At 40.7% G+C, this 23,446-nt stretch overlaps 1 protein-coding gene and 1 long non-coding RNA gene across 4 annotated transcripts in view; one reads left to right on the top strand and one right to left on the bottom strand.

The window, feature by feature from the left end:
• LOC149917279 (uncharacterized) overlaps positions 1–23,446 on the top strand; it is a 144,980-nt gene that overhangs the window by 110,189 nt on the left and 11,345 nt on the right. For 2 of the 3 annotated variants that reach the window (XR_016468327.1, XR_016468328.1), the window contains one exon: positions 21,187–21,337. This is a non-coding gene — a long non-coding RNA (uncharacterized LOC149917279). Of the gene's footprint in view, positions 1–17,334; positions 17,530–21,186; positions 21,338–23,446 lie in introns of those variants that run through there. The other variant, XR_016468329.1, reaches the window with a different exon arrangement.
• ICOS (inducible T cell costimulator) lies at positions 603–12,379 on the bottom strand. The gene is made up of 6 exons (XM_031601295.2): positions 12,307–12,379; positions 5,982–6,020; positions 4,726–5,064; positions 3,482–3,594; positions 2,793–2,883; positions 603–2,262 (listed from the first exon to the last, which is right to left on the bottom strand). The coding sequence occupies exons 1-5, from the start codon at positions 12,362–12,364 to the stop codon at positions 2,794–2,796; spliced, it is 639 nt and encodes a 212-aa protein (XP_031457155.2). The 5' UTR covers positions 12,365–12,379; the 3' UTR covers positions 603–2,262; position 2,793.

The raw sequence follows: 23,446 nt of genomic DNA, 5'->3' as shown, positions 1-23,446 counted from the left end.
AGAATATTGGACTTTTTGTTTATTCTTCTTGAATCATGTTTTCTTCTCTTTTATTTTAGTTCTTTTTGGTCACTCAGTCTGTAAACTCAGCTCATGCTGTTTTTTTCACAGATTGTTTCTCATTCTGCTCTTTTTCATTTTCTTCCCTCTCCTTTTAATTTGAGGGCACTGAAGTGGCAGAAAGAAACTGAAAAATGTCCCAAAATATTCCTGAATATTACTCTGTATAGCATAAAGGATTAAAAGAAATGAAAAACAAAGGCAAGAAGAAAAAAGACATTTTCATGAAAAAAAAAAACAAACAGAAACTAACCAGTCAAAAACAGCGTAATTACCTCATTGCACGGAAACAGCTCCAAATTCTTGGTTTTCACTTTTTTTAAAATCTTTTTTTTTTCATTTTTTCCTCTTCTTATGTTTCCCATTATGGTTATAAACTGCCCCTACTATCTCCCTCTTGAACTGTGGAGGTTGGAAAGCCTATTTCTTTGTATGACATGTTTGCACCCATCATGTTTCCTAATGATACATGGTATAACAAACAAAAGAAGTTCTATTAAGAATTAAAAAACAGTGACGAATACTGAGACTTCCCAAAGCTTTGTTACAGTGGATTTAATCCATTTTCCTTTCTAGAGTACAACATATTTTGACATATCTTTTTCACAGCAGCATCCCAAGGCAAACCTCAGTTTTTCCATTCTTTCAGAAATTCTTTAGTCCATGAATTTCTTTCTCAGTCTGGTTGGAAGTTCCAGGGAGTAAGATTTCTCTGTTACACAGTATTTTATATCAAGCATTTATCATAAGCAATAGAGGTTATTATTCACTGATAATTTTCAAATCCAATTTTTTTACCAGTGATTTTCAAAATATTGAAACAATGTATTTGTGGAGGATAGTTTTGTTTGTTAGGGAGCTTAAGAAAACTGGCAAAATTATGTGATGGAACAACAGAAAAGAATGTTACCCAGCATGCCAGGCTGCCCCTCTGCATCTGTACCTAGGAGCTGGTTGTCTTAGTGGATTAGCTCCTGCTAAATTGGCAGTCCTCACTTCTTTCAGTACCTTTCTCGTTTTCACTTTTCTTAATGTCACAGTGACCAATCTGTACCTTTTCTCTGCAATACCTCTATGTATTCAGAGTTCTGTTGAGGAAAACTCTGTTCTTGACATACCAGCTTACTTTCTTTCCATGCCTGATGATCCCTGTTTACCCTATCAAATTTGAAACCAGCCTTCCATTTATCAGACAAAGAGCATTGTATCCTCTGACCAGTATTTGTTTTGCCAAATAATTACAAAGAGACTCAACAGTGCGCTGCTCTGCTTCATGCAGCCAAATGTTAGCAATATATTCAGGTAGGATTCCCAGTTGGTCATTTATGGTCCAGAGTTTTGATAGATTTCACAAATAGAGTGAAGGATTGATCATTTAATTCATTTACTCATTCATTCAATTATCTCATTCATATTATAGGCTCTGAGCAATCCGCTTGTCAAGTAACCCCTAAATTCACTAGGGAAGTGGTAGATAGTTGCAAAGCAGAGTCCATGAATACACTGGTTTTGTGGACTCCAGAATTTAATTAAATAAGAGGCCCTCTAATGTACAAATGGCAAGGATGTACCGACAACACAAATACGAAAAATGCAGCTGCGTATACTTGAGGTTCTGAGTCATAGTAAAGTCTCTGCTGTGCTTTCTCAGGTTTTGTTTCCCTGCTATCTCACAGTTTGCAGGAGAATGTGTGCATACTGCTCACTCCTAGTGTGGTGCCAGGAAGTTTGACAGCAAATATTAGGATGAATTCATGGCATCATAGATTAGCCCTAACAAAAGGGCTTGTGCAATGCGCTGGCATTGGCATTGGAGGTAGTCTTTTTCTTTTGTTCCCAGTGGAAAGTTTACCATAGAGACCGTAGAAAATAGAAGTTCTCTCTGTTGCGGCACTACGGGAATCTACTCTTAGGCAAACACAACATTTTCTTCAGCTAAAAAAAGCTGACATCTTTAACACATTGTTAGCACTTCATGCACAAGTCAGTGGATCAGGAAGTGTGCCAGTTAACACACAAGGTGAGAGCAAAACAGTTTAGAACAGTACTAGTACTAGATATCAGTATCACGACTGAGCACAGGGCCATCATAAGAGCTCAGGGAGGCAGAGGAAGGTGAGGAAATGCTGATTTCCTGTTATCCAGGTTCAAGTAGCTAGAAACTTCTGCTGCCAAAATTTCTATGCCATAAGCAACTTAAACCTGGAAGAGAAATGGAGAATAAGTTAGCTGCAAGTCGTGTTTATTTGTATCAGTCCAATCTCTGCTTCTGTTCTCTATCCAAACTGTTTGTGGCTACTGACAGTGTTTGAGTAGTAAGGAAATTACTCATTTCTTACAGATTATTTGCTCCCAACCAGTAACCCTGAGCAAATCTTAGCAAATCACTTCCTCAGAGAGATCTTGGGTATCGCACAGTATCTGAATAATCTGAATGGAACAGTATACATCCCTTCCTCATGCATAAGATCATTATGCACTAATGTGAAGCAATTGCATTTCTAGGAATCAGCCCACCATTCTGATTCAAAAGCTTTCCAAAGATTTTGCTTTCTTTTCCTTTTCCTGCTACATGGCAGCAAAAACTACATTAACAAGGTACTGTGCCACCCCCTACCACCCATCTACCTGTCTAGAATCAATGGGAGACACAGCAAGCTGTTCTTTCCTTCCCAGATAAAACTTTGCAACAAAAACAAGCAAAGTTGAAGCACTTGCAGGCTTAATACAACCTCAGATTCTTGGTTTTTTAGCTGCATTCACTGCTGCCATGGGCATGTATTCACTGTTGTACTCATGGGAGCTGGATTCACACTGCTGATTCTGCAAACAGAGAGAAATTGCCATGAATTTAATTTGTGGCCACTAACCTCCACCACTCCTGCTGTTGTTCTTTGAAGAGGGCAGTTAATCTGACTGTTTTCAGTGGAAATATTAAAACCTGAATAGACAGGCACCAAGGTAGAAAACTTGGGATAGAACAAACTAAAGAAAAGCATACACCATCCAGAAAAATGACTAATGTCCCTGATCTCCTTTCTTTCCTGAGCTGACTGGTTCTTTGTTTTAATAGTTTTGCTCCAGAACAGAGCTGGAATTTCTTCACTGATGATTTGTTTTCCCCTCTTGAAGAAAACAATCAGGTGAATTGCTTACCAAAGTAATTCTGCTGACCCGTGCAGCTTTTTTCCTCTTTTCTGTGATTCCCAACCCCTAAATCAATAGACAATTCTGTCTTAGAAAAATTAAATCTGAGCTGCTGTCATCGGTGACTGAATTCCAGTGGTAAATTAACAACTGCGTCTCTGTCAAAAAATACATTACTCGCTGAGTTTGTGCCTGTCCCACTCTCTAAATCTTATAAAATGAAGTTCCCTATCCATGACCTCAATGAAGGATGGAATCTTATGGACTTCCTTACCTTGTTCCTTAAGCGGCAGGCTACTACACAGCAAACACATGAAATCAGGGCAAATGCAATCAGGCCAATAATTATCCATGACGTGATTCCTTGTGAAAAGCAGTCTTCCTTATCTGGAGATAAAGAGGCAAACAAGTCATTGCTGAAAATCAGCACCGTATTTTCTCCTATAGATGACTTTTCAAATTATTTCCCCTTCTTTCTTTCATATCTGATGAAACAGACAAAGCGTGTCAGTAGAAGGATTTCCCTGAGTTGAAAAGCTGCCTTGGAAAACTGTGTATAGCAGGAAAAAGAACACTGTTGTTTTCCAGAAGGAGAGGTGAAACCCTAACTTTTGGTGCAGAAGGCTAAAAGAGTAGATTGAAAAGAAACCAAGGCAGACTTTAGAATGTGATGGTATTTCAGGTTTGGAAATGTGAACAAGGTGTATGCTTACATTCAGAAAGAAACACGGATGATATAAAAGATGGCCTGCTCCAAAGAAGAGGGGCCTTTGACATTCATGTTTGGATAGAAAGGCAAACTGGGGGGCAGAAGATGAACCTTGCTCAGGTCTGGGAGAAAATACAATAGGACATGAAACAAGCAGCAATAGCTACGAGGGTCCATCTATGAGGACAAACAGGAATTGACAGCATCGGGAAACACTGCTGACAAAAAAAGGATGTCACAGCTTAATTCTGAGATCAACATGTTTTAAGTGCAGAGGGGGATAGTAGATCATTTGACTCAACCACGTGATGTTAGCCTCAGTTTTTCAGCTTCTATCTTCGTTTATACATGATGTTGAGAAATGGGAAATGATGGAGAGAGGACAGAAGACAGTACAGTACCGCTATTCATCTATATGGAAAACTAAGAAAAGGAGAAAATAAAACTAACTGTTTCAACTTAATATACTAAAAAGCCACCAAATGAAAGGTCATTCAAAATTAATGTATGTGTAAGTCTCTTGGAGTTAGTCCAAGTCCTTTTCTATGTAACTTGGGCATCCCCAGCAAATATGCAGAATTCAGCATAGGCTGCAAACCTGCCAAGTAGGACAAACAAATACAGGGAGGACCTGTTAAGCTCTCAATCAATACTGCTCCACTGCCACCAGTTCCTTACTGAGTATTCTCTGTTCTCTTGAAACTGTCTGTGCATACTTTAGTCACATTTTTCACTGCTGCTTTCACTAATCTATGCTTATTGTCTACTCATCAGAAACTGAAATGAGGGGAGAAGGAAAGTAAACTTACCTTGGATGTACAAATAGGTTTCTTTCAAGTGGCAGTCTATGTAAGGGGGGGGTAATAAACTCTCCAGGCAGCAGGTGTAAGTGTCAATGTGTTTTCTGTCCAGATTTGTCAGAATGAAGGTGGTGCTGGTATTCGAATGCTCTGCCTGGCAGTAGGTGACGTTACTCTTTGGGACAGCTTTATTCTTACTCACATGGAGTGCACAGATTGCCTTCTTTTCATGCCCTTTGAGGAGGGTCATGCTGAACTCACTCACATTTTTGGGATTTTGGAATATTAACTTGAATTTTCCATCTTCAAATTTTACTATTCCCTGGGGGTCCGAGACCTGAAACTTATCTGAAAATATGAGAACAGTTAAGTGCAATCACTCAAACAGCAACAAAGAAATTCTCAAAGACGTTATGAAACTCATTAAAATAAAGCAAGTGAACCGTATGATAGGAGCTTAAAGTACTCAGAACAATCTGGCTTTGCAAAGCAGCCCATATCATGAGACACCAGTGCATCATTCAGGTCATGTCATACACTACTGAGAAAATAAATGAGATTAACAGCTGGACTGCTATGTGCTATAAGGCTGGACAGGCAGAGTCAGTGACTTATTTGATAATGTTTAAAGGTCTCCTTCGACCAAAGAATGTGTGGTCATATAATCCCTGCCTCAGTCCTGTCCTATTTGTAGATAAAACATGACAAGATGAAGATGATAATTTTTTCTGGTTTAGGGTTCGTAATCAGAACCCTAATGCTGTAGCTGAAAACATGAAATAGGATTTGAACCCCAAAATTCTACATATGATGCCTTTACCACAAGATTTTCCTTTTGAGATACTGGTTTGAGACATGCCATAAGGTTTAAACACATTTTCTTAGATGGCTATATGACCTTTATCACCAACATGATGAGAGAAGTAGAGAACAAATATGACTGTGTACATACATTCACATGCAATTCAAAAATCATATTTGACCTTCTCAAAAACATTGTCAGAAAACATTGACAGATGTTGTGCAACTCTCTAATTCTGCAAAATGTTTCTAATTTGATTTTCTTGGAAAAGAAAAAATGAACTAATTGAGGACCTCTTGGTATCTCACTTTTTTATAACCAACAATCAGTAGCATGGGAATACTGTCAGAAAAAAAAAGTCAAAGTGTGCTATTAAAAAAAAGACAATCTACTTCTTTGAGGTCAGTCTTTCTTCACCTAGAAAGGCATTTAAACCATAAATCAAATTATGCAAATATCTTACCTATATTTTTGCACAACCTTGATGAGCAGGTATCAGCTCCTGAAAAATACAAAATTGTTGCCTTTTTAAAATTCAAGAAGAGAGATGCAGGAACAAAAGCTGAGCCATTCAATATTAAGATGCCAAAGTTATATGCTAGTGTTCGTACCTGTGTCATAAGCCTATCTGATCTTGTTTCAGTGCTACTTTGTAAAATCCCATGGTACAATAAAATCTCCAAGTGTAAAAATTAGTGTAAAAAAAAATGAGTTGAGCAGGAATTAATATTGATAACATATGTAACACTTAGAAATTCATAAAACACTTCTGTAGAAGCAATAGGAGTACTTAATAAATCATAACTGAGATGAGAGTAAAATTTCCCCAAAGATACTGAGAAAATCCACCCAAAATTAAAAAGCATACTGTTGTTTTCTCACAAATCCAGCGTTGCCAATAAGCTTACATTATACTTTGCTTCCAGACCTTAGTGACTTCCCACTTCATTGTATGTTTTTTCTGTTCCTCCCGCACCTCAACATTGCATCAAAACATCTTGTGGTACATGCTAGATGAATACCTATTTGGAAGGTGCTACCAGATAAACAGCAAGAAAATATCCAAGTAGTGCATAGAGCTTCGTTCTTTTTTCAACAGAAAACTTATTTCATTCATGATTATCAAGCTGCGTTCGGTCCATCATGCTTAGGCATGGCACACTTTTAATAATTATTCTGGACTTTTTTGAGTTTCGGCCTGCATCACCATCTACCATGGAAACACCGAGAATTTTCTGTCTATATTGGTGACATGTACTACTTTGAAATACTTTGTTTGTCAGCAGTAGGCATAGCAGAGCCTAGCAGTGTTTCATTTAGACTTTTTCACAATGCTATAAAGCTAGAGGTTTGTGTCATACACAGACAGGTGTAAACTTGTGAAACTTATATCTGTTTTTCCTGTCTTCTGGTTGTTTAAGTTCTTCAGAAGTTGGTTACATTGAAATACACTCTATATTAGGATTTTATCATGCTAAGGAAATAGTGGGCAAATGCTTGTGTATAAAGATTTTGATACACCATCATATCTTGTTACTGCTACATGGTAGTGTAGGTCCGCACAGAAGCATTTTACTGCTGTACTGGGTATTGCACTGATTACACAGCATAAATAATCCTTTTCCCAGGACACCTGTAATCTAAGACATCCAGCCTGCATATGCACAGGGACAGAAGATTACTGTCATTCATGTACTGTCATATGTTCTCAGTTCTCTTTCTGAACTGGGATAATCCTTTAGTGTCCATGCTTTTTTCTGCTTTGAATTCTTGTTTCCTGATTATCACCACTGGCAAGGACATTGCAAAGAATGGTTGTTTAAAATATTTTTACTGTGATGCAAAGATAACGGACTTCTGGAAGATGCTTTTTGGTGCGCAATAGTTGGAAAGCAATACAAACTGTTATCCCTTTTTGATTGATTCACTCTCTTCCCAGTTATCACTTTCTTCCCTGGCCTACTGTGCACAGCCAGTGACCCTGTGCCAAACAGCAACAGTTCCAATATCTGTACCTCTTTCAGGACTTAAATGTGTGATAACAGACAAGGTAACCTGTACTGCTAGTGTGAAGATAAGATGGAAAAAGCACAAAACTTGTCAAACAACACTGAAACATACGCCTAAACACAATAAAGGCTCAGATACAGACCGTTTAAGCCCTCAGAGTAGTATACAGCCTGAGAAGCTGGGAGCAAAGGTCAAAGAAGGAAACAGTTCTCGGTGACTTGTATATTGAGTAGTGAAAGAAAACAGCTGCTATGAGAACAACATTTGAAATGAAGGTGTTTTCAGACACTATGTAGTTTCAGTGTACTGATGTTTGATAACATATACCTTTAAAATTAGATCCAACAGCAGACTAATTGTTTAGGCACAAAAAGAAAGCAGAAAGTGGATTGATACAGCAGAAGCAGAGAGCGTGGTGTGTGTGTAAACTGGCCAGATATCACTGGTGGTTGAGGCTTCTGCGTTTACCACTGCTAGAGGAGAAGGAGAGGGAGAGGGCGAGTTGAGAGGGAAGGAGAGAGAGATGCAGAGGCAGAGGCAGAGGGAGAGGGAGCAGGTGCTCCTGGCTAGACCCAGGGCTAGGCACTCAGAGTCCAGCAGTACCACAGGCCCCCAACTACTCCGCTCACAGCAACAGCTTGGATTTCCATTCCTCTGGTTGCCTCTGAGAACAGTTTAATTCTGCTGTTGGCTAATGAAATTGCCCTTTCATACTGGGCGGTTTGAAATCTTTGTTAGAGATTGTGGTTTTAATCCTTGTTTTTAATGGAAAAGGGCAGGGAGAGGTGAGTTCATGTGACCTTGCGGCAAGCTGAAAGATCATCTTGCATCCTCTCAGGCCCAGAAGCTGTAACTGGCTATTTTCAAGAAAGTCTCAGTAATGTATTTCTGTGATTGAGCATTCCAGAAAATGTGATGCGATTAGTATTCTTCTGAAACAACTGACCATACAGAAGAGTGTGTTTAGCATAGTATTAAGGCAGCACATTTTAAAATGAGATTAGCAATGCCTGAGATTAAAACACAAAATTATCTACATGGATAAACACAACAAGTGAGGTTTGATATGAATTTCCAGCTCACTAGCTATTCTGCATCAGTCTTGATGTGAATTCTCTCTCTCTTTGCATACTAAAATGTAGCTTATTCCTCCTCCCAACAGCTGACTGCCGTTCTCCTGTGCTCGTTTATATAAGTTCATTCCTAGGGTAATCCTACGGACCCTGTGGGTAATGGCCAGACACATTTGCAATGTCATTTGTCAAGCCACTATTGGAGTAAATGTACATTTAGAGGAATGGAGCATAGGACATGGAGGTTAAAGAGTATGGTAACATTGAGGGATTTACTCATAACACCCTCCAAATATTAAAAAAAAAAAAAAAAAAGTGAATAAAATGCTACATCATGTTATAGTTGAAAATGAACAGAAGAACCTCACTGCTCAGTAGTAAAACTACTTGCATTTGGCCATTTATTTTTCATAAAACAATGGATTCAATTGTAATACAAGGAGTGCCTTAGCTTCAGCTGGGAAGAAATAGTTTTCTTCAGAGTGTTTGGTATGGCACTATGTTTTTAATTCTGGGAGGAAAACAATGTAGTTAACACACCGGTGTTCATAGCTGCTACTAAGCATTGCTATACAGAGCAGAGAATGCGGTACATTCTCAGAGAAGGGTCCAAGCAGTTGGGAGGGAATAGAATTAGGACAGTTGACTCAAGCTGTCCAAAGGGATATTCCAATTCCATACCATATGACATCGTGCAGAAGGAGTTCTGAAGGAGGTGGAAGTTCACCTGGTTCTCTTCCGCTGCTCAAGGGGCTAGCTGGGCATCAGTCAGATGGTGGTGACAATCACTTGTGCATCATTTGTTATATACACTCACACATACAGTCATAACTATTATCCTTTTCCTTTTCTCTATCTTAGTAATTAGTTTTATCTCAACCTGTGAGTTCTACCTTTTTTTCCCTGATTCTCCCCCCAGTCTCACGGGGAAGGGGGAGAGAGAGAGCAAACAACTGTGGTGCTGAGCCACCTGCAGGGTTAAACCACAACAAGGAATTTGAGATCAGAAGAAACAAATCTTTCATTGATATTATAGAAGAGTCACACTGGTGCTATGTAGAGCTGTTCCTAGCTCACCTCATTTAAAGCAGATCATGTGGTCAAGTGAATCCAGAGAATGAACATGTATAGGAGAGTAACATCTTGTTACATTAAACTATGACAGTGTGTGCCTATGTGCATATGCACCCACATATACAGTTGCATATACATAGTATATGCATACTTACAGCCATGTAAATTTCTATAAGAGGTTACCTGGATAACAGATACATCCATCTCATTTGCTTAAATAGACTTACTTTCATCTTTACTGCTGTGGAAAATACTTTGGCAGAAGCTTTGAAATTTCTATGATGATGGTGCTTGGACATGGAAGCCACAGAAAGGCAGGTTATTTTCATTTTAATGGGACTGCAACTTTGAGCTTTCTCACTGCTCTTTGGCAGACCCAATGCTATCTGCAAATATAAAGATCCATTCTTCGTTTTGGTCATAACAGATTAATTTTAAAACATGAATTTTAGGGTAGGAGAATAGAATAGAGTATTCTTGCTTGGTTTACTTGCATTTTGTTTTACCTGCCCCAGCTTTCAGAAAGCTAATTATCTGATTAAAAGAACAAGCATAATTTCACTTGAATGTGTTTGCCTCTGAAAATGATCAAGTATGGTGCAGACTCAGCTTTTAAAACAAGCACTTCTGCTACGTTGTTACTAAACACATAATGAAACTGCACGCTGTTTTTACAGTTTTGTTTATATCATTTGTATATTGTTTTATTTTATACAGCTATAGTTTTTTAAACTTTCGAGGAAAGATAACACTGTCAATTCAGTGTAATCAGTCATAAACCTGAAATTAACATGCTCCTATCATTTGAGAATCAGAGATTAAGAGAGGAAAGCAGTGCTTCAGGGCAAAACTAGTAACAGCCAAAATTACTCAAAGAAACTATCATCTGAATTATTCTTATGGTAGAAGATCTGTTGTGAAATATGGAAACGGTATTAAAATATACCACCAGCACAGGAGCCATTGCTGGTGCTATTTCAGACATCCTTCTGGGAAATGACCATTGTTTCCTCCTGACAGCCAGAGATCTGTGGGTAAACAGCGGTAATGCTTTGCAAATGTTGGCCTGCAAAAGCTCACGTACAACATTTCAGAGCCAACAGCCTCATGTGCTGTGGAGTCCTACAGCTCCATATTCTGAAATCCTAATGCCAGTGTTCATCTGTGTAAGAGACTTCATGCTCTTACACTTCCTTGATCACAGTTGGGTTACCAAATTACACAGTACACATATACGCACTTATATATCACCTTCTGTGAGCTATTTACATTGAAATCAAAATCCACAGATCAGAAATAAAGCTTGCTAAAACTACACAAATAAACACCCTCATAAGTTACTCTGTTTTTACTCCCAAAAATCTGCCACAATTCCAGAACCCTAACTCACTCCCTAAATGAGGGTATAGTGCTAATGTGTATTACACCAAGCTCATGTTTTACAGTTCTTTTCTTTTTACTAATAACAATAATAATTAGTACTTGTTATGCCAAAAGCACTGTAAGGAAAAAAAATGTGAGAAATACCATTCATCACATTTGGAAGAGATTGGAAACAATCTCTTTCTCCTGCCATCTCCTCTTACCAGGCCCTGCCCCAAGTTGTATCCTCTGTGTTGGAAGGAAGAGAGAAAGAAGGGGAAAATGCCAGTATCAAGTAGAAAATTATTTCACCCTTAGAATTGCAGCCTACTTCTTCCTACAGGAAATCGCATTCTAGGTGGCTCCAGCCACATGTAGAAGCATTCTGGTCAAGAACAGCTGCTAAATTGACTACCTGAGAAATTGAGAGGATTTTTTAGTTGATAGATTTCAAGATAATTTTTCAGAGAGAAGAAAATACAACAGCTCGTGTCCCTTTAGAGATACTTGCCACAATCTTCCTTCCCTGTGAATTAACCCGATTTTCTGATTTTTTATAGCACGTATAATATCATGCTGGCCATGATATACATGGGTTTCAGAGAGGCCATGGATAAATGTGACCTCTGGTATTTTACTTTGTTTAGCTGTGATAAAACACTGAACTCTGCAAAATGCAAACATCAATGCAACATTGCAACATCCATGTTTATAGCTGGATGAGATCAACACCATCACCCTGCCTCTTAAACACAGCTTTGGAAGAGCTACACCTCCTTTTAAGTCATTCCACATTTCAAGCCTGCATCAGAATGATCTCATCCACTCTTGCATACAAGAGACATTTTTCACAGTACAAAAATTCCCTGCCTGAACATGACTGCAATTAATATCAATAACTTAGCTTTTGTCATTAAGCTATTTGTTGTCATGCTGCTGTAAGACTTTGTGCCCAGCAATGGAAGCTGACTAGAACACTACAGTCTAAACAGCTAGAGGATAACACTGAGCAGATGAGCTGAAGCATACGAACAATGAAAACTTGTACTTCTTTGTTTCAGCCTAAACGCCCTGCGCTAGCAAGAATTCTATTCCTACCAGCTCTAGCGATCTTAAAGTCGAGAGCGGTCTTTTTGCAGCTGTTTCCCTTAATTATTGTAATTTCTCCAACTCCTTGCTATTACATCTCATTTACTCTCTCCCTTCACTTGGTAGGTTATATTCCATAGAAACATCACTACAAGGAGAATAATCCAAAATACGACTTACCACACAAGGCTTCAAACTGAAAGCAGAAGAGATAGAAAGTTACTGCAACTGTCTTCATGCTTGCCTGACACAGAGGCATCAGCTTTCTGTCTGCTGTGAACATGAAGAAGAATTCATGGGTAGAAAAGGAAGTGGTTTGTGGGCAATGGGGGAAATTATATGATAATCAGAAGGACCTTTTTATTTAACCCCTGACTACGTTACAGCTATGTCAGCATTAGCTGTCGCCCACACCTGTGGAGTTTACTGCTTATTTTTTTTCCTACCTCATGGCTTGCTGTCACAGACAGGAAGATGAAAGATATTCTTATATTACCTTTGATGTCCACTTCCGCAAATGTTACTTCTGGTTAAATCTGTCACGATAGATGTTGCTGTCATCCCTGGCACGCTTCCTGCAGATAGCCACTGATCAGAGACTTCTACCTTAAGTTAGCTTACAGTATGTGTGTGTTTGCTTGCTGCTGGTGGCCAGGCTTCTCCCATCAAAACTGGTGGTAATGCTCCACGTAGTAGCTGATATCCAGTAAGGCAGGAGGCTTCTCTTGGTCCCAGGCCTGGAATTTGGTGGAAGAACAGAGCTGGGTTGCAAGAAGAATTCATTCATCCCTGTGGCTTCTTGGAGGCTCACTCGTGTTGGACTTCCACCCTGAAGTTCAGGCTTGCTCTGTGCAGACATGAGAAACTTTTGAAAGGACTAACTCATTGCCCCAGGGCCTTAGGTCAGAAGCTTCTCTCCCTCCCTCTCCCTGCTTTTGTGCTATGCGCTGTATTCTCGCCTGTGATCCATCTGTATCCAGGAAATGCTTTAGGACCCTCTAGGGTAAAATATTCTACAACCATTTAGAACTGGCTATTTATTATGTTTGTAATACCAATTTTAGGGCAGGTAACATGTTGGAAAAATAGTTTCTAAATTATGTTTAATAAATTAGATGCATTTAGCATTCCTGACTGTCATACATATGCCAGTGAACGCAAAAGAGTAATTCTGGTGCCTGAGGTTGCTGTCTTTTAATGCTCACACAGATCTTTGCAAATACCTGCAAATCTTTGTCTTTTCTTAAATGAAAATCAGAGCTAAGTCAGAGTCAAGTAAGGATTTGATCTAAATTTTCAGCTTGGGTCTCTGAAACCAATCTCAAAAAATTCTAACTACAGAAAGTTTCTGCAGTATACTTTTAATTTTGAAGCTAAAGAGCAGTATATAAAGATTCAAAGAATGGTAAAACTAGAGAAATATATATCTCACCCCTTAACTTTGCCAAGGAAGGTGCCAGGTAGGACCACCTTTCCTATCCCTGAAAACAACTTATGAGAAGTCCTAAAATAGCAGAGGACCCTTCTCCTGGGACAGGACTTTTATTGCCCCTCAAGTAAGCCTGAGGCAAGCAGCCAGAGAGACTGATAATTAATGAAAAGAACTTCCACTGATGCACAATGAAGGGAGGAAGAGAATAAGGTGTGAAGTGCCTCCACCAGTACCTCTGGGTGAGCTTGCTGGCAATGTAGCAGTGTTATGCTACAAAGCATAACACCAGCTGGGAGGGCCAGTATAGGTGCAGATTAAAATACCCATCTGAGCAAAATTTTAGCTATTTTCTTCTGTAAAAACAAACTTTAAAATAAATCAGGGTTGCTAGGATCCAGAACTATGATGCCTTTCTTCAAAATTTAACATTTTGCCAGGAAAATCATTTTGATAGTGATTTTTTTTTTTAAACCAAAATGCTGTTCTGGTACAGCTCACTTCTGCCCTCCTTTCTCAGGGACCTCATCAGTTATACCAGTGCAGAAATGACAATTACATTCTCTCCTGGGGTGAAAGTAGCTCCCAGCAGAGTTTCACTGGCAAAAGCTATAACAACTGGAGCAAGTTCTGATGTCCAGTAAACAATCTGTATTTGTTCTCTTTGTTACAAAATGATCCAGCCCACGGTACCCTTTGGGGTACATTTGGCAGCACTCCGAAGGTTGATCACAATAATACATATTTTTTTCTCAGATGGTGTTTGATGATGAGCCAGCAGAGCCTGGGGCACTCAGTGTTTGTTCTCAAGCTAAAAGACACAGCATTCAGGGCTGAGTGTGAGAGATGCTCACCTTGTAGTCCCACACTAACAAGACCCTTTGTTGCCTTTCCACCTCTTTACTCTTTCCAACTTTGCCTCCCTCCTCTATCAGTGCTCTCCTACTTCACAAAGACATTGTGACTGCAACTAGAAACGTTTCTGACAAATACTACTGTTGGTTGCAGTTAACCACCTGGGTACAAGCGGTCTGTTTTTCCACAGCACGCTTCCTATAACTAAGTACTTTGGGTCACAAACACGTGCTTCCTTTTTCCATTTTCGCTCATTTCTCTTCTTCCTTCATTTTGATTTTCACTGTCTTTACTCCACACGTTCCTCTCAGGTCTCATTTCTTTCCTCTTCTAACCTCACAGCTCCTGGCCTTTCTGCACCACCTCCTCAGGCAGAGGCTGCCCTCCACACGTGTAGTAACTCTTTTCTGGAATGTGGCTCCTCCTTCCCCAAGGCTACGTTCTTTCTGCATAATCTCACACCCATAGATACTATCTCCGTGATAGATTTCTTCTCTCATATCTCACTTCTAACTTGTGTGCTGGATTTGTTTGGGGTAGAGTTAATTTTCTTCATAGTAGCTCGTATGGTGCTATGCTTTGAATTTCAGATGAGAACAATGTATATAACTGAGATGTTTTAATTGTGGCCAAGCAGTTCTTACACAGTCAAGACATTTTCTGTTTCTGAAACCGCCATGCCAGTGAGGAACAGGTGGCACACAAGAAACTGTGAGGAGACAGCCACACAAATTGAATCTTGTTTCCTGCTGCTTCTTATCCTACGTTTCAGTGTCTGGCCTATATTCTCATGACTCTAGGTCATTCCCTCAGCACTGGAACAGAAAGCCTCCACACTGCTATTCTTTCCTTTCCCATTCTTCCAATTGAGGAGAGAAGCAATGATTTTCACTGTGCTATTTTTAAGTTTCTGTGATGGATTTAAATCCTCCTTCCCACCAGCATCGCTCCCTGTTAGGCATGTAAACTAGTTGCAGTCACTGAGGATGTACAGGTTTCAACCTGCAATGCAGCTCATGTGCTCCCTCATTGCTTCTGATGCCTCCTCTGCTAATGTCCGTGGGGCACACAGCAATATTCTGGTGAGCAATTAACCCTGGTGAGCAAATAACCCGGCATTAGTGAAAAATACGGGGTGCATTTCAGCTCCAGGGCACGCAGACACCTCCCTGCAAAGTAGACCCTGGGGCAAAATCCCCTTTGGGTGTGTGCATGGCCTTGCATCTTGGCACCAGCTCAGTTACCCATGTATCACTGATTTTCAGATAGTGCTTGAGAATATTTCATTGTCATAGACTTTGTTGAAAGAAGAAAAAAAAGTGTGTGTCCACCCCTGAAGGTGTTCAAGGCCAGACTGGATGGGACCCTGGGCAGCCTGGTATCTGGTAGGTGACAGGCCTGCCCATGGCAGGGGGGTTGGAGCTGTATGACCTTTAAAGTCCACTCTAACCTAAGCCATGGTATGATTCTGTGATATGATTCTATGCTAATTTACATGCAGTAAATTCAGTCAATAGGAGCTAACTGACAAATGCAATTTGTCTCATTGCCACTTCAGTTCCTGTGGCTCTTTCTGTGCTGGCTGGCAGAAGGTCCTGAGGGCTGTGTAGGCAAAAGACTCCCTCCAGCTGATCTCAAGATCTGGTGGGCTTTAATGGGTCTAGCCCTAGTGCCCCCTGGGACACATCTACCTAACGAGGTACCTAATACCTTCTCCGGGAGCATGAGCATAGGTAGGCATGGCCCAGTGAAGGTCAACATGCATATGCTGGTGGCTTGGCTACAGGTTTTTGGGTGGTAGTGGAAGGTGTCCTGTCAAGGTGTCTGTTCTGGCAAGTGGAGTGGTGTATGCCTGAGTGTGCAGGAGGTGAGTATGTAGGAGAACAGACGTGCTGCAGGCAGCCTGTGCTCATGTGCACTGCTGGTCCCTATTGTTAAGCCAGCCTATATCAGGAAGGAGGATACCTTCTGAAGCCATTGCGCTTCTTTTGTGACCAATGTGCTGCTACCTGGAACTTTGTCACCAGCACTGCTTACACCTGGCTTCAGAAGGGAGGTCCTCCAGGGTGGGCAATAAATATACAAAATGAAAATGAAGTGCATACATGGGAACACCTGACAGTTTTTATCTCGTGCAGAGTGCTACAAGGCATGTAGAGCTACCTGCAGCTGAGCAGGGTGACCATGAAAGTGATTCTGCTCTTGAATTTGAATTTAATCCTCCTATGGGTGCGACAGCAACGAGCTAAACACATTCTCTAACATTTTCACACCCCAACTGTTTCAAAGCTTGCAGTGGGGCAGGGACTCCTGTTATGTGGTTATCTGGTCAGCTGCCTTGAAGGGGCTGGGGCTGAAAGATCTGCATGCAGTAGTGGTAGTTGGGGTTTGTGGTGTGACTTTTATCTCAGCACTGCTGTGATTACGTTTTAAAGGTACATTTTTGCTGCGTTTGCATTGACAGCATAATAACGGGGAGCTCTCCCCTGCAGACATAGCCCCCGAAGCTGCAAGGCATTCTTGCAGACAAAGGGAGAAACCAAACGGCGTGCTGCAAATTGCAAGGACGGATCTAACAGCGCAACCCAGGCTTGGATTATCAGCAACACGGAGGTGGCTTAGGACGCCCATGCTGCTGCCTGCTTCCGTTTTGAAAATCTATCTTTCGAGTCTTTTCGGTCAGGCTTTGGTCACGTCCCCTCCGCAGCCGTCACAGCCCGTGCTCCGGATTAGCCCCGGCTCACAGCCGGAAAGCAGCGGCCGCGGGCGGGGTGCCCCGGGCGGGGGCTCGAGGCGCAGCCCGGCCAACGGCTCGCACCGCCGCCAGGAGGCCGCACGGGGGCGCTGCCGGCACGCGGCTCCCGCCCTGCAGGCCGGGTTCCCGCGCAGCGGCTGCTGAGGGGAGGGGCTGCGCCCAGAGCAGGGCGGCCTGCGGGAGAAGTAGTGCTCCTTGCTGCACCATCCGTAATGATAACTGAGTCTAGCAGCCATGCTGACGACCCTGCTGAAATCAGAGCACTTAACTGATAAGCTTAAACGTGTGCTCACTCCTGATCGGTGCAGCTTGAGTGATCATACGGGATCTGGAAACTTCTGCTGTGCAAAACATGTTAAAGGAGGTATGTGACACTTCTTGAACTAGAAAAGAGAACAGAATTATCACAGAAAAACACAAATTTAATACTATCCTCAAGGCGACAAGAAAGAAAATCATGCTAACACCTTGTCCTGGCATTGCTACAAAGTTGGGGGATGCAAAAGAAACTGATAACAAAATGAATTCTGTTACAGTGACCACGAGTTCTGGATCCTAGCCAGAAACAGTTTTGTGCAGCCCCATAGAGATTCCAGGGATCGAAGGCATCATCCAGTGTGCATGGCAGACCCAGAGCCCACAGCACGAGGGCACTGCGGGAACTGAGCCACGTCAACTCTCTGATCTGCTTTTTATCTTTCCCAGGCTACTTCTAATCCAGTGAAACATAGCTTTTTGTCTGGTTAAAAGACTTTTGTATTCCTTCAGAGTTCACTGTAAGGAAAGAGTCTAGGTGCCCCTTTTGCACCCAGCTTTGTTGCTGTCACCACAAGAAAAAGGATTTGGAGTAAAAATTAGAATGACACTGAACAAAACAATCAGATATCAGATATCTGTGTTTCTAGAGAGCATAACTATTGAAGTGACTACTCTAAAACATCACTTACTCACCTGATGACATTACAGGCCATCAAATATACTTGTGAATTGGCCTTTGTCATACACCTCCTCCACCTGCTGAAAGGTAGTGGGACCAACTGCAGACTTGCCGAGCAGTGAAGGAATATGGATATTGAGACAGTGGTACTTAAGTATCCCTCCTCCCTTGATATTTTATATTCAGTGGCTAATGTTCCTTGAATACATCCTAGTAGTTGGTCTCAGAAAATCTTGGGGCAGTGAGATCCAGTGAGTAATTAAGTTCTTATCCTCATCAATGTAGATATTACCTTAGTTTGGTTGGCTCTTCCTTTGTTGAAGTATGATGGCCAAGGGCACCAGCTCACATCCCAGTGGAGCAGTCATGACTCAAGTACCACATTGTGTAGCTGTGGCACTGGGGACATGGTTATTGGGCATAATGGAGATGGGCTGACAATTGGACTAGATGATCTTACTGGTTTTTTTTTCCAACCTTAATGGTTCTGTGATTCTATGTAAAGACTCCAGATTTCATAACTGAAGCTCCCAGCCATCATGTGCCTCTGAATGCCAATGAGAAACAAGCATTATGATTTGCACAATTTCTCCATTTCTGAAACTCCAGAACTCCAGAACAGCATTCCTCCTTATTTGAATGGTGCTCTATATTCACACATCACCATGTCCACATCAGTTTGATTCTCAGGGACTTCATCCTAAGAGAACAAGCAGAATAAGTTGCAGGGAATGCAAGTTACAAAAGTCAGTAAGGCCATAACAGACCATCCATAGCAAATTCAGCTAGCTCTTCAGCTGCTCAGCTCCTATCTTGACCAGCTGTCATTCTGTGGCTTTAGTGCACACTTTATACACTTAAGGGTAGATTTGAGAACTCTCTTGTTCTCAGGATAAATCCTTATTGAGTTCTGCTCAGCCTTAACTGTTCATAGCTAGTACTGAGTTGGCCCGGGGAGATTTGGACACATCATATAGAAACATGCAGCTCCCTGCTTGCTTGCCTGTGATAGACTGCTAGCAAACCTTAAAGAAGAGGCTCTTTACTCTTGGTCTCTAATCTCAGCAATGTGGTTACTGGTAGTTAAAAGTGAAAGTTTGCTTAGGGGTGCTTTTGTTGTCCTAGCCAAAAGTGTTTCCTCTGTTTGGGGTCTGTAGCCTCAAGCAGCTCTGAATGAGCCACAGCACAACACACCCGTATCCAGAGGATACATCAAGCATGGAGCCTCCTGCAGCATAACGAAGCTGGGGACATAGAAGCATCCATGTTGCTGTTATTTTAGTATCTAATCCTTAATCTAATCATAGCACTTTTCCCAAGGCTAAACTTAATAATTCCCCAGGAATATCCTTCTGGCTGGAAGTTGCCTTTGGTTTGCCACCAGACCAAAAATGGAGCTGTTTTCAGCTAGCCCTGGAAAATATGATGTGAAAATTTCCTTTTTTTCTCCATCGATCTGTTTATGGATCTGCTGCTCATCCTTTGCTTCAGGTGACTACTGAAAATTCAAGTGCATAAATCCTTTCTTCCTTGACTTCAAAATCAACTGCTTGCCTTGGTCAGTCTCTATAATTCTTTCTGCTTAGACAGTCTGCTGTATTACACCAGCAAAGACAATGCTAGGCTACCGGAAAGACATTAGTGACAAAGTGGTATTCAGTACATGCCACTGAAATAACTGTTGCTACTGATGTTTTTATTAGCTGAACTATCCCATCTTTAACAAAAGTATCCCTTTAGACACTGCTGCATACCTCTTCAAAGGTGCTCTTGGATGTGTTTGTATATTTATTTGTGGTCTCAGGTCTTTTTTAAGGTTTTTTTCCATCTTATGCTGAGAGGTGCCTGTTGTGCCCCAGGAATGCATAACCATTGCTTGTTTCATTGGTGTTCATAGTATGATGAGAAGTGTGCAAATGCATTAGATTGTTTGCAAATGCAATCCACAAAACATGGAATTCTTTAGTTACCGTGTCCTTAATTAATTATATTATTGATTTAGGCACAATATATTGATTTAGGCATTATATATTGATTCGGGAACTAAGACATTTTTTTCTTTCTTCTGAGCTTAGTAAGAACAAAGCAGTAACAACAATAAAAAAAAAGCTAAGCTAGTCACGCCACTTCATTTCTCATTGGGTTGCTGTGGTTACTCTATGTTTTCTAGTGACATCAGCGAGGGCTCTGTAATACCTGCGTGATGGGCTGGTTTTGGTGCCTTTTTTTCTTTAAGAAAGAAAGGAACCGAAGGGGAAAAAATTAATTTGTCCATTTGCATCTTTCCTTCTAGTCATGTTTTTGTAGTTGGATGATTAGTGTTAGTGGTTTACTGAGGAGCAAGCGGTGATTTTTAAAGTTAGCTTTATATGATATAGTCACAAATAATTCTAGCTGATATGGAAACATTAAAGTTTTTCATCTAAAAAAAGAAACATTTCATTGTTTCCAAGCTTTGAAAACTACCTCAGATATTTTCTGCCATTCTCAGGGCCATTTGTGTTTTTTTCAAGTTTTTCCATTTCTTATGTAACATGATGAACAGATCAGAGCAGGATCAGAACAACTAGAACAGCCGATCATTTTTGTTTACTTGGGTCCAAGGTTCCTCAGGAATTCAAAAAGTGACAGTGTAAATCTGTGGAAGAGAAATCACTCAAGTTTTTTAAATACACAGAACTCACCTTGTGAAGTTCCTGAGCTGTTGGTGAAGGAAAGCTGAAACAGTACACTGGGGACATTTCATAGCAAACTTTCCAGTTGTTATACTCTTCACAGGTATCAGCTCTTGGTAACTGTTTCAAAGTTGATAGTAGAAAGAGAACATCATTTGTCTGACTTGTTGTGGGCTCAGTTATATTCTTATGTTCTCATTGCTGCTGCCTGTGCTAGCAAACTGCAATTTGGTTTGATAAATAAAATCAAATCTTAAAATATGCAGTGTACTCCACCTTGTTTGAAGGTCATGGCATTGCAATGCCTTCCGGGTGGGTTTATTGCTTTGTAGGGGAAAAGTGCTACTTTTGGGTCATCGTGTAGGTCAACAGCTCCAGGTTCTCAACTGATCTGCCATTTACCTTACAGGCCAGCCAGCTCACCTGTGTAACACATCTCCTGCAACACAGCTGGTGGTAGGAGCAATGGGATGTATTCTGTACAGAAAGAGGAAGCAATCAACCTCGCAAAAAAAACGGTCACAGAACTCTACAAGCAGCCTGCAGGCAATCTGCTTAAAGTAAGTAAAAAGTATCATCTCCTAACAGTCTAGCTGGTTATACACCCAAGATGTTGTTTGTGTTACATATATCACACTTACACATCTGCAAATACAAATGTATAAACACTTTCAGGTGCAATTGTCTAGAGGAAAGTAACTTGCATCTGTGTTATTCCAGTATTATCATGAATTCCCTAATATAAACCTGGGGAGCAAGAGTACAAATGCAAAAACATTTAATTTGTAGATGTTCCAGTGAGGAAAGAATGTACCAGTAGAACTGCAGCATTTAGAGCAGATGTTGAAGTGGAAAGTCGATGTGTGCTCCATTGCATTCATTTGTTGTTTTGTGTATATGGCAAGGGCTACTCTTGATTTTGCAGAGACTTGGAATATTTACCTTTAAAAAGGGAAAATTCAAGAGCCATCCTATTCATGTTTATCTATACTTGGGTAGGGGAGACACACAAGTAAAGAGGACAGAGCCAGGCTCTTCTTAGTGCTCAGTGACGACAGGACAAGAAATACTACAAATAATTCCACCTAAATGTAAGAAGATATTTTTGCTGTGGGTGGTCAAACACTGGCATTGGCTGCCCTGAGAAGGTGTGGGGTGTTCATCCCTCAAGGTACTCAACACCCAGCCAGACACTGCCCTGAGCAACATGTTCCAACTGACCCTGCTTTGCACAGGTGGGTTTGGACTGGGCAAACCCCAGAGGTGCCTTCCCACCTCAACCCCATGATTCTCCATTCCTTTGTTCCAGACATCTGTACTGTTGTGCACTTAATACTCTATGATGTGTCTGTATAAGTTTTAGGTTTCATCCTCACTCACCCCTTCCAACAGAAACAACAAAGGGGAAAGACTTTCTACTTCACCACCTAGGAATCCAGAGGTGGAAATCACCATCTATTTTACTGCTGCAGTGTCTATCTACCTTTGCTTCTGCCTCATATGTCTGATCTTGAGTCAGACCTAGAGGTACTGTATAGCAAATACTATTTTATTAGTACTCATTTGTATTGTATGCTTCTTGATTATTGCAAATAGTATTATCACATATAAAATACATTCAAAGGATACTGCTTAACAGCAAAACTAAACAACTTTTGTTGTTCTCATAGCATTTTTCATCTCTGGGATGAAAAAAATTTCAAAAAGATGATCTACAGTATCTACAGTATCTCACGCTTAAATACCTACAAACTGCAAAATAATACACATGACTTCAGCATGTGTGTTATGTGACCTGAAAGGACAAAAGAACAAGTAAATAGAGTATTACCAGCACGGATAACATTCAAACCTTTGTAGCTGGCAGCTACAAAGCTGGCAGCTACAGAAATTGGCAATACAATATGTGTAAGTTTTCAGATCAGGGATCTTTCTTGCATAAGAATGAACAATGATTAAGAGTTTTCATAAAGTGATAGAATGACTTGGGTTGGAAGGGACCTTTAAGATCTTCTATTTCCAGCATCCCTGCTATAGACAGGGACACCACCACTAGACCGTTTTTAACCAGTTTCTGCTGTGTAAAGAACTTCTAAGTTTCTCAAAATTGTTGAAAAGAGCAATTCTTAGTTCTTCTGCGAGACGTAGATTCATAGTACTGATCACTAAATCTGCTGCTGATCCATGCTGTAATAGGGCAGTGTTGACAACATACTCTTTTAAGAAAACTTAGAAAGCTTTAATACAACAAATAAGTTATCATGGTGTTTACTGTTATACCTGTTATAAGAATTTCCCATTCTGTATCAGAGAAAATTGCAGCCACTAATGGTTTTGCAATAAAAATCAGGAAAGCATACCAGCTTTGAAAGTTTTCTACTGAAAGTACAGAGTGGGTGAGCACCCTCCTATGATAGTCAGTGTTCTCAGCGTGTTCCTTTCCTTTGATGTGAGATCAGGCGAGGAAGCAGCAGTCTGCATGTCTCTCTTCCCAGCTGACTACCACAATCTTGAGGCTAGTTGCTCTTCATGTTCCTGTCTCTGGCACTGTGCAGAAATTCTGATTTTGACTGAAGGAAATTTTTGTCAAAAATAGCTTAGCTGCTTCATACATCTACACACACACACACACACATGCTTTTTAAATAAATAATTATTCTCTCTATTAA

Source organism: Phasianus colchicus, chromosome 7 (genome assembly GCF_987193195.1).
Source record: "Phasianus colchicus chromosome 7, bPhaCol1.hap1.1, whole genome shotgun sequence".
Classification (NCBI taxonomy): domain Eukaryota; kingdom Metazoa; phylum Chordata; class Aves; order Galliformes; family Phasianidae; genus Phasianus; species Phasianus colchicus.
Note: the sequence above shows the minus strand (reverse complement) of the source record. Positions and strands in the feature narration are given on the sequence as shown.

Bases quoted from the DNA above. Each gene is read 5' to 3' on its own strand.
- ICOS (XM_031601295.2), bottom strand. From the start codon at position 12,364: ATGAAGACAGTTGCAGTAACTTTCTATCTCTTCTGCTTTCAGTTTGAA. The intron at 3,595-4,725 runs GTAAGTTTACTT...CTTTATCTCCAG, and splicing joins AACCTATTTGTACATCCAAG to ATAAGGAAGACTGCTTTTCA. The intron at 2,884-3,481 runs GTAAGGAAGTCC...CTCTGTTTGCAG, and splicing joins CCTGCCGCTTAAGGAACAAG to AATCAGCAGTGTGAATCCAG.